At 39.9% G+C, this 17,155-nt stretch overlaps 1 protein-coding gene across 1 annotated transcript; it reads left to right on the top strand.

Annotated features, from left to right (window-relative positions):
• The first annotated feature begins 1,197 nt into the window (after positions 1–1,197).
• Positions 1,198–16,411, top strand: pgfb (placental growth factor b). The gene is made up of 7 exons (XM_030718953.1): positions 1,198–1,773; positions 12,222–12,258; positions 13,376–13,572; positions 13,691–13,770; positions 14,075–14,104; positions 14,185–14,253; positions 14,348–16,411. Exons 1-7 carry the CDS (start codon positions 1,711–1,713, stop codon positions 14,367–14,369), a joined length of 498 nt encoding a protein of 165 aa, XP_030574813.1. The 5' UTR covers positions 1,198–1,710; the 3' UTR covers positions 14,370–16,411.
• Positions 16,412–17,155: the final 744 nt, after the last annotated feature.

Genomic DNA, 17,155 nt, shown 5'->3' with positions numbered 1-17,155 from the left:
AAACACAAATAAATCACAGAGTAGATGGTGAAATGATGGTGAGAGCCTGTCTGACCTCTGGGAAAACACAGGCTGGGCCTGTGCTGTAGCAGGGAGAAGATGCTATGACCTTTGGCTCTTCTATTAAAACATCTTTAAAAAAGCACAAACCTCTCTTCCACTATATCATTACAGCCTTACATAACACGTTTTTCTAAATTGGAGGCATCAGTTTCTCAACTTAAGAGGTAAAAACTGCTGAAACTGGACCATCCGCATTTGGAATATTGCAGAATATTATGGATAATTAGACAGTCTGAAAAAGAAGATTGATATTGTGTTAAAAAAAAAACCCTCTGACTATCAAGACAATGACTGCACAATTTAGATGGCAACACAGGACAAAGTAATTGTAGAGTCAAGTTCCCTGAAGAATATGTTTGCTTTGCTTGTCCTTTCCCTGAATTTCAAGTGGCATCCGTGATTGCTGTGCGGAGATACACTTTAGGAAAAGACAAGTGTGATATGTCTTTCATCAGCCTTGATAGTTTGCACTTATTGATGCTCTGGCAAAAGGGGTAATGGGACAGCGGGGGTGTTCGAGTGGCTAAGATGTTTAGAAACCCCACACTCCTCAGCACGGTCTGTTCAATAGCAGATGCAGTGCAGCTATTCAGCACTGTTGAAGGAATGTGTGGAAGCCCACAAGGAATCCTCTCGTTCCAGGGTTTCTGCAAACACAGAAGTCCCACACTGAAGAGTAAGCCCATGTGTCAACAGAATTGGAATCTCCCTTTCTGTCTCTGCAAACTTGAATAAATAGACTCAGAGGAAAATGTCCGTGCACCCTGGAGCCCGGGCCAGCAATGAGTATACCATCCATGTCACCCGTTAAAAAGATCTCTAAATGTTTACCCAGGCTGAATTGCTCTTAGAATGTCCCGGGCACTCAGAGGATGTTTCTGTGTGCACTCCATAGTTTAAAACACCTGTGGTGTACAGTCTAGAATGGCGTTACAGGCGCTATGATAAGCATTTACAGCATCACATAAACTACCTTTATATGTTGCAGCTAAAGGGGGCTGTAAAATGTCATCAGTAAGTTCTGTGTAGACAGATGCAGCAGAGAGGAAGACAAGGGGAGGAGATTAAAAGGTAGTGTGGAGCAATTAGACGCAAGTCCTTCTCTCTGTCTTTCTGCTGACTGCAGCTCAGAGAAGGACTGGAAACTGAACCTGTTGGCACAACTTCATGCATGATTTTTTTTTTTTTAAAGCGGATTCGTCACTTGGAGATCTTGGGCTGAACCGGCTGCGCACTGAATATGCTTCGTCACTTCTGGCGTCCACTATTTTATTTCCACAGACTGCGTTTTTAAGCTACAATTTTAAACGTGTGCAAATGTGAATGTTTAACATTTTTTCCTTGCTTTTGTGATAGCATTATTTTTATTGCTTCCTCGCCACCTCCACTTTCTCCTGAGGGGCCTTATTCATTAGTAAGCACAATCTGCTTCATCAAGTTACACGCGCAGAGCTACGTGACTCCACTCATTCTCGGCACTACTAAACCGGGACCAGATGACTTGGAAATTCCCTGGCAGCAAGTTTTTTTCTGTTTGTTTCTGTTTCTGAGTATTTTGGGACTTTTGTTGGATTTTTTGTGGGATTTTTTTGTTTTGCCGTCTGCCATCGGGAGCCATAACCACTCTCCGCGCACGGACGTCACGAAATGAAACTCGGTTTTGTCATCGAGGCTGTGGTGGCGCTTTATCTGCTGTTCTCACCTGCACAGGTAGGACGTTGCGCGTTTCGGTGAAACTTTACACTTTACAGAAGCAGAATAAGGGGATTGTTTTTCCCGCTGTGGTTTCAGTGTAAAATTAGACTTGGATTAAGATTTTCACACGCTGCTTGGTTTATTTGTTGCCTGCTTTGTCCACCAATAAACCAGCAAAGTAGTAAATGAGTCATGTCTTTATAGAATAATAAATAATGTGCCTATTGTTGGTCCTGCTAATAGCCTCGTTTAAGATCAAAGTGTAACCTACATATGAAACGGTCGAGCCATCAGAAGCCAGTCGAGTGATAATGATCTATTGTTCTTTTTTATGCTGCTTTGAATGAGCGCCATTGGGCACCCCTCATTCATAAGATGGAACGTGACAAACTGCATCACTCTCCCTCTGGAGCAAATGATGCAAAGTGACTCACTGTTATACTTGGCAAATCTCGCTAAGCTCATAATTACAGCCGCATCATGCTTTAAAGGCTAGGTTCACAGACATGGATTATATTATATTCTCACTCTTGTAGGCTATGCTGAGATCTTTTTTTTCACTTTAGATTTCCATCAAGGGAGCACTCTGGTTGCCATGTTGGTGATACATTCTCTAAATGGGGAATCTTCAGTTTCACAGGGAATGCCTGCTTCTTTCCAACTTTGCAGCAGATCCTAGAGCTGCTTAGTCTGAAAGTGTATGTGGTAAAGACTGGATCATGTTAATCTGCAGGCACCTGCAGCTTTACCTTCTCTCCTTCTTTCCTAGAAAAAATTAATAAAAAAAAAAAAAAAAAAAAAAAATATATATATATATATATATATATATATATATATATATATATATATATATATATATATTCTTATTTTTATTCTTTAACTGCTTCATGCCAAGAATAACAATAATGAAGATGAACCGGTGTGAACCTGTGGAATTCAATTAAAAACAATTTCAGGGAAGCCGTGTCTATGTCAGGGAGTAAATCAGTACAAAGCTGGTCTGTTCTGTTGCTTGGCATTGCCTTTTAGTCTCTTAATGAAAGTCTGCCAGAACAGGGGAAATATTGAAATGTGAGTGAGGAGTCATTCAAAGACTTGCCTTGTGCCAGAAATACTTGTTAGAGGATGTGTCACTGAACATTGGGACTTATGCCACCTTATGCCCCAGCTCTTGAACCTATTTAGTCTCTGATTTCCTCCCAAGGTGGCTGGGGATTTTCAACTGTCTCTGATGGCTTTCATGTTTAATGCAAACCCAGGCCATTCCCTTGACCATTCACTGTCACTGTCACACTTCATACTCTGCTGCTTCCTGTTGAATCAAGTAACATCCCCTTCCCCTTTGCAAAGCTCATATAGAAGTACTACTCGCTGACTCAGTCAGGCTCTTGGGGCTGGAAAAAGCTCCATGTTCCACAAGATTCCCCAAACCTAGAGACGTTGCAGCTGTTGAGATTGAGTGGGAGAGGCTTGAGTTCACCACATTTCCTCTAATCCTCATAATCAGCTCATGGCCCGGTTAGTCAAAACAGGAGTGACAAAATGCAGGGGCCTCAGTGTGTAGCAGGTTAGATGCCCCCTGCTGCTCCGAAGACTGATGGCAAATATAACCGATTAAGCATCTAATATGCCAGATTAAATGTCTTATGGCATGTGAAGATTTGACCTCTGTATTCCCACAGTTGCTGAAAACTACTTTGCATTTAACTATCAGTTGTGAGTAGAAAATATTTGCTTTCCTTTCCTGCTTTAAGACAGTTAAGTAAACCAAATATCTTAAACGCTTTAACCAGCAGATCTTTCTGCTGGATGTCTGGTTTTTCAGTTCACACACAAATTATTACTGAAAAAATGCAAACATTAGACATGTGTCTGCAAATTGCAGAACCATAAAACAATACCCCCCCCCCCTCCAATTTAATGATTAGCTTTCATAAATGTCACAGCTGGAATTGCTGTCAGCAACCTTGTGAGTCATGTGATCATTCATTTCTGTGGACAGGAGAAGGGCTGAAGTCCTGTGTGTGTGTGTGTGTGTGTGTGTGTGTGTGTGTGTGTGTGTGTGTGTGTGTGTGTGTGTGTGTGTGTGTGTGTGTGTGTGTGTGTGTGTGTCAGAGAGAAAGGGATAGTCTGTCATTATTGCATGTATCAGTAGTTCACTGCAAGTTAAAACAAGGAGTGTTTTCCCCAGTGCTCCTGAGTAATTGTTATAAGCCAGAAGAGAGATACTGAACAAATGAAGAGGAAAAGATTCACTAGACTAAAATATGTGTTCTTCTATCTCACTACCTTCCAAAAAAGGGATAAGATGATTAAAGGGATCTGGCTATGATGCGCATCCAGAGACTAGCTACACCCACCTCTCCACTATTCCTCGTGGCAATTCCATGCTGGGAAACACTGGTGCATGAAAAGTTAGCACTAACACTAGTTTGTTGCTCTAAAAGTGAGCAGTTGTACCTTTTATATTTATATATATATATATATATATATATATATATATATATAATTTTTTATTTTTTTTTTAAACTAGGCGTGTTGGTAACATTCATGTTTAATGCAAACTCAGTTCTAGTATTTTATCATAAATCAGCACTGTAACAGCATCTGTATTCTGTTGATATGTGCAGTGATTCATTCTCTTTAAAATGACCGGGTCAAATTTTGAGGCTTTGTTGGTTGTCACTGAGGGTGGAAGCACCTGGGCTTCCCTTCTCCACAATAGTGGCCACTTGTTCACCCTGTTGTGGAATATAAAACAAGCTCCGTGCCATCAAACCAGGTATTTTACACATAAAGTAAAAACATGGCATTTTACACGATCAAATTACTGTGTATGGAAAAGATTATTTGTTTCAGCCAAATCATGCATTTTCTACAGTGTATTGCTGGCACAATCTTTTCATCTATTCACTGTAATGTTGGTGGACCTGCATCTACAGTACAGTGTGTGCTTTAACTTCAGAAGCTGCCTATACTTTACTAAAATCCTCCTGTTGCCTCCTGCTCATTTTACTACTCTCCCCAAGTTAGATCAAAACCACTGCTTTGCACAAAGCTGCTTGCACGAACAGAACCAAACCTGAATGGCATTCAGCAATGTTTCCAAGGAGAATAACTCATCATTTGCACAACTCACAATTTGGGTCAAGCACACAAAAACAGTTTCAGTGATCATATTAAAAAGAAATCTGCAATGGATGAAGATTATACACCTCTCTGGAATGCAGTGATGAAATTATTTGCATCTCCTTTTAAGTATTATAACAGAAATGGGGAAAGTATGCCTAACCCATGTCTCATTTCCAGACAGTTAAACCCTTCACTTATTCAGTACACCATGTTTCCAGTGTCTCCAAAGGCAGTGAGCCTCAGCTTCTGCTTTTGTATTTGTAAGGACATGACGCTACACAGGTGTTTCCTTTAAATCACCCACAGCACCAAAACAGTACTTGAGAGTGACCATCTGTATTGCACACATGTGTTTGTGTTCATGTTTTTTTTTTTTTTTGGTTTTTTTTATTCATGTTCACGTCCTCAAAATAAAAGAGCAACTTTGTAATCAAACATGAAGTCAACTCCTCCCTTCCCTCTGTGTCTGGCTCTCTCTTTACTCTAGCACATCTTCCTAGATCAGATGTCTGCATGGGAGACCCTGCAGTGGTAGTGACCTGCTGGCTACCTATCTGCGTTGTTGTGGTACTTCTCTCTAGTTGTAATGTCCTAGCCCAGGGGAGAGTTGCAATCGCAATCAGGAAATATGGATTTCTCCTTCCTCCAACAGAGGAGGAGGAGGAGCGGTGGTGCTTGGGGCAGCTGTCTACTCAGCGAGCTTTAATCTCCCATCTGGATGTAATTTACTGTGGTTTACAGAACAGCATTTACTGTAATGGAGACCACAATTACCACCGGTCAGCTTATCTCAAGACTTGTCGTGTGTGTATGTTTGCGGACAGGGTGCACAGTTTACACAGTGGTTGTGTGTGTTTGTGTGTGTCCTTGGGGAGACATTTGTGCATGCATTAATGGACTTATACTGGGGAAATTGTGGTTATCTAAATCAAAATTTATGCAGACCCTTACCTCTCCCTCATCACTTGATCCTATTTTACGTTTTTTGTTTTTTAACTAGACGACAATGCCAAAAAAAAAAACACGATTGTTTTCAAACTTCAGCTCTTAAGTTTAAAAAATGTTTTGGTTTTTGTACAAACAATACCTATTTTAAGTCAGCTCTCATACAACACTTCAGATCTTTTCTTCTGCACTAACTCAGCAGCAGGATCAGTGCATGTGGCTCCAAATTGAGAGGGGAGCTGTTTGCACTTGGCTCCACCTATTTAATGTAAAGGACAGACATAATGCTGTTATTGAGTCTCATCTATCTCCTGGCAAGAAAACCTTTTTGTGTGTGTGTGTGTGTGTGTGTGTGTGTGTGTGTGTGTGTGTGTGTGTGTGTGTGTGTGTGTGTGTGTGTGTGTGTGTGTGTAATAACTCTTGATTTCAAAGTCTCCATTCACTCTGATGACTTGAGGCATTGCTGTGGCACATTCACCACGTGCTCTGATGAAGTTCGTTGGATTTTTGCGCTGCAGCCTTTCATCACAAGCCTTAACCTGACCACCCTAGAGACTGGATACTTTTCAGTCCTATAATAGTGCTCCTGTCATAAGCTGATCCGCCTTGCGTGTACAAAAGAGAATCCATCTTTCTTTTGTAGTGGTGGAGATGGCGAACTTCATGCTCCATGAAAAGCCGAAGGGTTAATGTTGTGGCCGTGGTTTTGATGATGTGTAATCTGGTTAGTGATAAAGGACGCACGAGGAAGATCAGTGAAGTGCTATTTTCCAGTTATTGAGTTGTTTCTGTGCTTATTCTTATTCTGCTTTAGTGCTTTTTCCCCTGTGTGGCCTCACAAGTCAAATTTCAGGCTAAATTCAGGACACAATCATCTATAAGTACATAATCTATAAGTTCACAGGCCAAAATTATTGTTGCTTTGCTATGTAAAAGTTTTTTTGGAAAAATGAAAGCCCACTTTTAACTCATCCCCCATTCTGTTACACATTGATGCAGCCCCTAAGGTAATTCACTTTCTGAAACAAGCAGTTTTAGCTCCTTTCCCTTTAAAACCACCCTCCCTTCAAGCAAAATTCATTTTGATCTTTTTTTTTAATCTTTGTGCCAGAGGAGACCAAATTAGGGATATTCCTTCTCTGTGACCTTCTGTTTATGCATGTTCAGAATCACCCAACTGGATTCAGTTGACAGAGGTCAACAAATCACAAGATATTTGTCAGTGTGTAGAGAATACCAAGCACACTGCACTGCTAATATTTACTTATTTAAGTTAGGGTTCTTTTACAGTACTTTTCTCCTCTACATGAGCACTCAAAGCACTTTATACAGCATGTCTCATTCACCCATCCATACACACACTTTCTATCTAATATTCATACACATAATCACACTCTGATGAGCGCATTGGGAGCAACTCAGGGTTCAGTGTTTTGCCCAAGGACACTTTGGCATGTGGGCTGGAGCAGCCAGGGATTGGACCATCAACCTTCTGATTAATAGATGACCTGCTCTACCTCCTAAGCCAAGCCACCCCTGTCATTTACTGTCATTCTGTACCTTGTTTAGCAAACCAAGTCAGCCAAGTTGTCCAGCTCAACTGAACTGATTCATGTAAAAACAACAATTATAGTTTGTCAGGTGGTCGAAGATTGAGATGCCTTTTTAGAGGACTGCGGTTTACCACTACAGCCTGAATACCATCATAACAGTAGACCCAATGGGACACGTGTGCCAACTTCTTATACTGATAATTAAGTGTTTGTTTGATTTCTATAAATAAGAGCTAATCTTAAGTCAAAGAAGGCACTAAATCAGTATTAAAACTGCATGAAATATGGCAGAAGTTCATGCAGAATGACACGTGAAAAGTTGTTTTTCAACTGAAAACTGTAGCATGTGGTTGGTTCTTTAATGGTAGGAATACCAGCAAGTTGTGAAATGCTCATTCCTTTCAGTGCCTTGGCTCTATTTTGAATAGTATGAATTAAATCCTTTTGTACTGTCAACCACAAGAGATATAACCTTAAACGCCCAACCAGTGTATGAAAAAACATCTTACTGGAAATGAGCAGGCTTTAGGATACTCCTTAATTATTTTGTGAAATCTGAACAATATAGTTCTGAGAATTGTGTTACTGATAATGTTTAATTATTACCATTGTTATACCTTAGGCTGGAATGAAATGAAAGCATTCAGTTGTGATTTATAGCCTTCACAAAGCTCCCGTTTCAGTTTCCCAGAAAACAAAAGCATGCCCCACCCTTACTCTTATGCAATCTATTGGAGAAGACAAACCTAACCTCCAGTCTGCATCATTTTCTTCCACCACTCAGAATAAGTTGTTCTCTCTAATCGCCCTAAATTGGTTCAGAAACCTTTGTATTTGATTTGCCATCCTCTCCCTTCCTTATGAAAGATACATTGTGGAATAAGCTGGCTGGCCTCCAGATCTTTTTGGCACAGGGCCATAGTACCTGCTCTTGAATTACCTCCTCCCCCACTTGACCCTCAAAGCTGAAACATCTTCTGACAATTATGCTCGGTCCCCATCATGTTTTAGGTTTGCTCCCTATGCACGCTGCCCTTCCTCTGACAGATGGAATAAGCAAGGAGGTTAAAGATGACGCAGTTCAGCTGTGTGGGACTGCAGAGTAATGAGGTTTGGGGCCTCTGCGGCCCAACGGCAGGAGCCCAGGGACACAACAGGTCCTCTGATTTGACCTAGAGTACAGCACAAACTCTTAACCAGCAGTAGACTGGCTTTTTAGAGTGGTTTTACAACCAAAGCAAACAGAGCCTCAAACAATGTTTTATTTCGGCTACAACTACTACAGACATCTCCATATTTAGTTTCTCCAGCTAACAGCTGAACTACTGAAGCACACCAAAGATCAAGACCTGAAAACTATTGTAACCAGACAAGGGTGGATTACTTACATAAATTGTTGCATATGCAGAAACAGGCCTCTCTGGCACAGGAATACATGAAAAATATGGGCAATGAATCATGAAAGGCTCAAGTTACATATTCATTAAAGTGACAATTACCAGTTACAGTTAAGCTCTGAACAGATCTGACATCCTATTATCTGTTTTATCCACTTTTTTAAAACAGTTTATCCTGCTAGGGTCACAGAGTTGCTTGAACCTGTCCCATAAAACATTTGTTGAAAGATGGAGCATACCCTGGACAGTTCGGCAGCCCTACAGAGGGCTAACACTGAGAGAGACAAACATTCATCCACACCTATGGCCAGTGTAGGATCACAAATTATCCTAACTTTGCACTGTGGAGGCAAAATAAAACAAATGCATATGTAGACAATGGAAACTTCAGTCTGCACAGTCCCAACCTAATCACCAACCTGTCTCAGTGCTAACACAGAGAGACAGGCAACCATTCGCACTCACATTAGCCTAACCCCACTAACTGCATGTCTTCGGACTGTGAGGAGGAAGCTGGAGTACCCAGAGAAAACCCATGCAAACATGGGGAGAAGATGCAAACTCCACACATGCAAACAGCAAAGGTGGATTCAACCTGGACTGACTTGCAGTGAGCCAACGTGGTTCCCCCAATTGTACAATCATAGTACAGTTTTATATCATATCATTTTGTATTGGTTTTTTTTTCTGAGAGTTTCAAAATAAATGAATTATTAGTTGATAGTGACAGTGATTGTTAAGTCCAGACCTCTGATTCTGCAACAAAATAAAGCATGCTACTTCTGCATACATGCTTATATACTTTTTCATCTATTGTACATCAAACATCTTTAACTTCCACATATTACTCATCCATCACTTCCTTACTTTGAATCCAATCTAGATTCTTTTTTTTTTAATCTTGGGAGTTTTTAATTAAATGTAGGCCATAGAATTTATTCTGCATATTTGATACATATTTGAATGAACTGATAGCCCTCCAAAGCTGATTTTGTCAAATTCTGCCAAATTCTCACTCTTGTGTATGGAGAGTCTCTAAAATATAAGCCTATAGTCTTTATCTTTGTGCCAGACTACAGCCTGAGATGTTTAATCCTGCACATTGTCACCCTCCTAAAGTGACGGCCTGAGTCATTTTTTTCAGTTATTTCAGAAAACACAAAAAACTGAACCAAATGTTAAATATGATGATTCAGGCAAAAATAAGCTTTTCATTGGAAAAAAAAATGACTTGGGCCATTACTTTAGGATGGTGACGATATGAATCAGACATTTTTTGTTAGATGCTCCAAAAATTCAAGAGTATAAAATGAATTTAATAGAATGACAAAAGGGATGTTTTTTACTTGTGTGTAATGGTTAAAAAGTTTATTTTTTGTTGGGGGGGTCTGTTATTAATTCTTTTCTAAATATTTCAGCAGTTTGTCATTTGGAAAAACCAGATGTTGTACATACAAGTGAAAAGTGCAATAGAAAGGACACCGAGTTGAAGTATTCTGTTTTTAACCAAGAGCAGATGAATTTATAGTCTGGTAAAGTCTAGTTTATTTCTATAGACTTTAATCACACTTGCCCTCAAAAGTCTTAACAGCCACATTATGAAAACTATAAATGATAATGACACATGGCAATGTTACACCCTCATTGATGACAAGTAAACTCCCTGAAAAAGGACATCAGGGAACAAAGTTTAAGAAACAATCAGGACTACTTAGAGAGTGAGCCTGCTTTTAGGATTTATGACACATTGAATACATTTATTAATGTAAAACAGTCCCCTTTTCTACCAGAGCCTAATCACCTCCAGTCATCATTAATCATGCAGTTAACACTCTAACTGCAGAAGAAGGAGGGAATGGCTACGTGAGGAGCCTCATGAAGCCTTTTCTAATCTGGCAGATTCTTTTACGCAGCTCATTCCTCTGCTCTCCACCACCAAAGGGTGCCACAGATGTTTCCTCATCATGTCAAGGCTTAATCCATGACCAAGGTTAGAGAAGCCTCCCACTTCACCACTTTCTGAGACGCAAGTGAGACCGGAGCCAAAAAGCCCTTGTGATGTGGCGCAGCCTCTCTACAACCGCAGCACGCAAAAGACTAGGAAACGGGAAGCTGATCTTAGGCCAGTTAACACTGAAAACAGATTCATTTTATCGGCCTGCCGCTGAACATGAAATCTACATAATGGCCCTGAAAGTGAAAGTAGCTTTTGACAATAACTGGAACTGAACTGTGACTTTCCCATGCTGTGCATAAAGAATATCCTGCAAGTAGAGCTTATATCCTGCTGTGTTTTTGTGAGGCTGACACAGCCCAATGAATGCTACTCTATAGAAAAACTCTGCTGTCAGAGGAACAGCTGTACATTTTGGCCAGATGACCAACTGTGATGAAAAAGGGGGAGATGCCTCAACAGCTTCCTTTGCTCAGGGAGGACTGAACCTAAGTGGCTGACTGAAAGCTCTTGAGTATTTATGAAATTTTTTTTTTTTTTTTTGTCTTTAACACGGTACGTTCTGCAGCACAGAGGACAAATCAGCTTCTGACACTCACGGTCGTGACAGTTTTACAGGAACTCCTGAAATGTTTGTAAGTGTAAATCCATCATCATCATTAAATCAGGACATTCCTCTTAAATCACACTGTTTGGAGGGGAAAATGGATGAGTGCAGCAGTATGCTGACAGATTCTATCCTTATCCTGAAACTAATTTTGGTTCATAACAGGAAGAGGATGGATTTCAACAAAGCACAGATGGTGTAAAAAGCAACAGTTTTTATTGCCATCATTTGAGGAAGGGTTCTTGTCAGTCTGGTTGCTGTTCCCTAAAAACTTTTGCTCCAGTATGATTTATCTTACTACTGCTGTCTACAAAGACAGTATTACACTATGAATCTGATCAGGGATGTGTCAAAGAAACACTGAAATCTTTTACCAGTGATGAGGAGAAACTGCGGAAGCAGGTTGTCTGCCGCCTGTCCCGCACTTCTGCCGGAGGGTATTTTATCAAACATAGATTTCCCTTCCTGAGATGGAGTCAACCAGAGGTTTTGTGTTTTCCCAGGCGAATGAGAAATTCACTTTGTTTATCGTGGGATTATGGGAAAAAATCTAGATGGAGGAGGAAACCATCAATGGGAAAATAAATAGAGAGCTGAATGTGACACCACAGGAAACAGGTTTTGAACCTAAACAGCTGGGCACAGTGTGGATATATATGAAGAGCTCTCTGCTGCTTGTCAAAAAAGACTCGTCCACCATGGGGTGGAAATGACCATCCACTCTGGTTCACAGTAGTTCCAGCTATTGCCACCAGAGGACAAAAACACCCAATCTGTCAGACATTAGTGTGGCTGCATGCTGATGTTAGAGTCATTATCGCACATAGTCAGACCCCATATAATAACTCTTTAATCCTATGTTTTATGTTTTTCAGAATCTACCCTTGGCAAGTATAAATGGTACAATGGAAGGTAAGGATTTCTTGAAGTTTTACTTTTTCAGACTGCATGTGCTGGTTATATTAGCTCAAACTGTTTTGTTACACTGTATTTTTTTGCAGTGTTAAAAACTGGAGACTAGACTTTAACAAAAGTATATTCCCTCATATTATGTTTGTCATGCACTACTGAGAAATATAAATGACTTAGCTCTTTAATCTTGCATGTAAGTCAGTCATTGAATTTCATCTGAATATAGAGAACAGCAGAGCAAGTCTGGGCTAGCAGCGATTACTCAGCTGCTGACCTTCTCTCTTCATTTCCTTTAGCTTCCTTACATTGCTATAAATCTGTGCTTCTTAAAGAGGAATGCATTGAAAGAGCTGTAGGACTTGCAAGCAGAAAGGATTAGGTGGACGTGCAGAACCGAACGCTAGATGAGCAGAAGGCATACAGTCAACTCAAGGAGCACTAACTGTCCCTTTGCGCTGTACTACATTACAGTTCATGGCCTCATCTCCCTACCATAGATGTTTCCCCAGCCGTCTCCTCCCAGCCTGTCTGCTTTTATAAACAGCTGTTGTAGTGTCAGGCTCCATTTGGTGACCTCAGAGGGTCACTGAAGTCCCAGAGGTGCCTGCGGGGCAACTCCAGTTCCAGATCCAGCAGGGTTCTGTTCATGGCCATGTTCCCAGTGTTTGTTTTCTCTTACTTCTGTGTTTGGCCATAGTTGTCCCTGTTCTTCCTCCGTAGTCTCCCCGAAGCAACTAGGACACTTTCACACATGTACTCCCACAGGAAAGCGTACTGTACATTAAACAAACATTTTTTTTTTTCCCTTCAAAAGAAAACAGGATACATACTGCCATATAGGTTTCAGTGTACAGGGTATATAAGCATACCATTGCTGGATTACTGAACTAATTACCAGTACTGTTTGTGTGCAACTGTATCATCATCAAGTATATATTTTTTTGTCTAGCGGGGTAATTCAAACTCATAAACACAGTTGTGTCAAATACATTAGGCCTTGTCATAGTCAGACAAAAAACTGATAGATGACCAAATAAAAATGTTGAAGTCCTAGAAAAAAAAAAGCCCCATTAGAAATCTACTAGCTGCTTTATACCTCCCCTACTCCTATTCACAGTGCTTATGTTTGAAGAAGTTTGGGGTCGCAGCTTTTGTCGTACCATTGAGAAGCTGGTGGAGGTGGTGCAGGAATACCCATCGGAGGTGGAGCACATCTACAGCCCCTCGTGCGTTCCCCTGGTAAGGTGCGCTGGTTGTTGTGGAGACGAGAACCTGGAGTGCCATCCTACTCAAACCACAAATGTTACCATGCAGGTAAGACTCGATTATTGCACGTCGTCACTGTACGTGATAACTTGTGTGATCTGTAGCTGTATGCACTGTGAGTGCTTCATTTGATAATTTTAACAAAACCTCTGTTTCCATCCCCCAGCTGTTGAAAATCAGGCCATCAGAACAAGGTCAAGAATATGTTGAGATGACGTTTGTGGAGCATCAAACATGTGAATGTAGGTAAGAAAAAAAGAAGGGTGTTGTGACATGACATATTGATAAGTATGCAAAATATAAACCCCGTCTCCTAGAAGTTATGTTTATATGTCTGTTTCTCATAGGTGCATCAATGTTTAAACTGAATACTTTTCCTAAAATCTCTGGACTGACAACACAATATTTGCTTACAGCAGCTGGTAATTGCATGTGGTAATTAGTAGTAGGCAATATAAATGCAATTTCTAGAAGACCGGGTTGGCAGCTACGTTCTTCTAAATATTTCACCTGGATGTTCCTTTTAATTTATTGAAACCTTTGCCCTCAGAATCAGGAAACCTGATGTGAAGGTTCCAAGGTAAGGGCCTATTCTTACAATATATATTTTGCAATTTGTCAGAGACCGCATGTTTGTTAATAACTTGGTTCTTGGTTCAGGAAAAGGCGAAGAGGAAAAGGAAAAGGAAGGAAGAGGAAGGAGAGACAAAAAGCAAAAGAATGTGGCAGGTAAGGGCACACGTGGGGAAAACAAGTTCACATATCCACCAGCTGTCTTACAATGGCTTTTAACGGAGGCTTTGTTATTACTTGTGCTCTACAGGTGCCAGATTCCTCGCAGGTAACTGCAGTGGCGACCCAACCCCCTGTTGCATTGTGGCTCACTATTGGTTTCCAGCCCAGTGGGAGCATCAAGAGTCTCCTTCACTCATCTATCAATACTGTGTTCACAGCCAGAGACTCAAACCACTGGGTTGATTTGCTGACATGCCCTTCTGTTGATGGGCAGGGTATTTTTTTGTAATGACAAGGTTCAACCGGAAGTGTGTTTTGATTGGTAGAAACACTGCTGTTACAAGCCTGAAACAATGGACATCCCCGGGAGCCAGTGCAATGTAGAACCAGACTGATTTCTTCGTTTTATACTACATATTACTGTATCAGTTATTTTAATTTGTCAAATCCTTTGGTATTTAAAGAAGGTTACACATGTAAAAAAATAAATAATTAAATAATAAATAAATCTATATTTATTAATATAGTTGGACCAGAGAACACCTTGTGGACTTGATGTGCAACTTCTTTGTACATGCAATAAGGAAATGTCTCCCTCTAGTGTTTATGGAAAGTGTTTCGAACCTCTATATTAAAGTATTTTGCAATCAGATCATCATCATATTGAGATCTGTTCTGAAAGCCATCATTGCATAATTGCTTGGTCGGTATAAAGCAAACTCTTTAACAGCACCATGTGACAAGTCACATAGTGTTTGCTGTCAGTTCTAACCTAAATGGGAAATGGCATTTGTCAGCAATGTTTATAAAGTGAAGATATGTCCACAAAAGGTTGTGCATGAATAACTGCGATGCATCAAATAGTCAAAAATCTTAAAACTTACCGTATTTAAGGAATCCAGAAGATAAATATTCTCCTAACGAGGGATCAATCTGGATAATCAGGCCCACAAAATGTGTGAAGGCTGCACAGTAACTGTGGCAAGATAAACAGCAACTCGCAGATTAATATTAAAATAATTAATGCACTCAAGTTCATTTAGTACACATGTGGGTTTGATGCCTATTAAAGAATAAAAATCACAAACATTTTGTCGTTTAAAAATTTGCTCACAACATTTTCAGATATGTGAGATCACCCATCATACATTTCAAACACAGGACAAAATACCCACATGTTGAACATTTAGTGGCTCACCGCAGACAGGTGACAGTTCTATGACAAAATGTGAGCCTTCAGCAGAGTATTTGAAGTATACAGATGCAATTAAATACTGCACAGAAGGGCAGTACACAGCAGAGGGTTGGACTCAGTTTTTTTGCAAAACAAATTTTCTCAAGGACTAATCACAAGGATATGACATACAGCCTAGGTCCTGTGATACAACACTTCATACCAGTAGCACTGCCTGTCCTTTATACATTTCATGCATACAACTATTTGCCACTAAGGTTCTTTTGAATGCCAAAGCATATTTGGCACAGCATATATCTTACTGTGATGTAAGTAAGTAAACAAGCGAAATGTGAATTAAAATATATTTATTCCAGTGGGATACAGCCATACATTCATTTTCTTATCTGCTTGTCCAAGTCACAGTTGTGGAGGAGGGTCAAGCCTGCCCGCAGCTGACACTAGGCAAGAAATAGGGTACACTCTGGGCAGGTCGCCAGTCTATCCATGGGATACATACAATATTTTGAAATTTGAAAACAATGTTATGAAAAGTTAAAAATAATAGTGCTGTTAAGAGTGTTGCAGTTCTGAAGAGGGAAAGCTCAAAACCAATTTATTTTTGCTTTTTTTTTTTTTTTTCATTAAGACATCGTGTAAGCCTTCAAAAATTTAGTTTCAACCTTGCAAAATCTTTTTTTATTAGATACCAAGCTGGAGCTGCCACAAATCAAATAATTTGTGTAGTCTCAAATGGTTATCCCATATGCTGTGTGCAGTTAAACAGCACAACCTTGTGTCCCACTGGTGGCTCAACAATTCTATAATCCCACAATACAGGTGTCATCCTGTCAGTTTCCATAAACACTGCAACATGGAAGGGATCATCTGACGTAGTTATGTTGAATGGCATTTTTGTTTGTTTGTTTTCATTTATCACATAAAGAAAATCTATGAAAATGTAAAAAGAAACATTTTGACTGTGTTAGTGTTTTATTTCATTCAAATATTTATTTTGTAATAAAAGTGTTATGATTGTCAGCTTGTCTTATGTAATCATTTACTAATTCCAGACGTATTCAATAATAATAAGTAGGCTATCCTAATAAACCAACTAACTGCTGGCAGTTTTTGATCACATTATCACAAATAATAATAGCGTAATATGAGATGGGCTATTTACATTTGTAGGCTTACAATAAGATATCACACAGTAGAATTCAAAAGGATGCGTTTTTAGCCTAAGAAATGGGCCTGTAGGGGCGGCGCACACAATAAGTGTCAAAACAAGCTCCTCTTTTGTCGACCTCAAGAATAAAACGTGTACTTCACTCGTTTCCGTGGTAACCTCTGTGTGGCAGGTTGTTGAAACCCTGAGTGATGTCTTACAGGAAGGTTCCGTCCTGTCGTCAAAGTACATTTCTTGAAACCACTTAAATCACAATCATTAAAGCTGCACTTATAACCCCTCATCTGGAAACATTTACTTACTTTTAGAAACCTATTCTCCGGGTTGCCGCAAGAGACATATAGTTGCAAATGTGTTTTTTTTTTCTCAACATGAAATATGATCCTTATTTACGTGTTCAGAAATGTATTCCATAATAAAAAGATTCACGGCATAAATACCTGAATATAAATAATTTAATGTCACAGATGTGTTTTTAAAACTACATCTGCGTGAAAGCGTGCACGTAATTGTGGGTTCCTGTAAGCCCACAC

This window comes from Archocentrus centrarchus, chromosome 22 (genome assembly GCF_007364275.1).
Source record: "Archocentrus centrarchus isolate MPI-CPG fArcCen1 chromosome 22, fArcCen1, whole genome shotgun sequence".
NCBI classification, from domain to species: Eukaryota; Metazoa; Chordata; class Actinopteri; order Cichliformes; family Cichlidae; genus Archocentrus; species Archocentrus centrarchus.
Note: the sequence above shows the minus strand (reverse complement) of the source record. Positions and strands in the feature narration are given on the sequence as shown.

Coding starts and splice junctions, on each gene's coding strand:
- pgfb (XM_030718953.1), top strand. CDS start 1,711: ATGAAACTCGGTTTTGTCATCGAGGCTGTGGTGGCGCTTTATCTGCTG. Junction 13,573..13,690: donor CCACAAATGTTACCATGCAG/GTAAGACTCGAT, acceptor TCCATCCCCCAG/CTGTTGAAAATCAGGCCATC. Junction 14,254..14,347: donor AAAGCAAAAGAATGTGGCAG/GTAAGGGCACAC, acceptor TGTGCTCTACAG/GTGCCAGATTCCTCGCAGGT.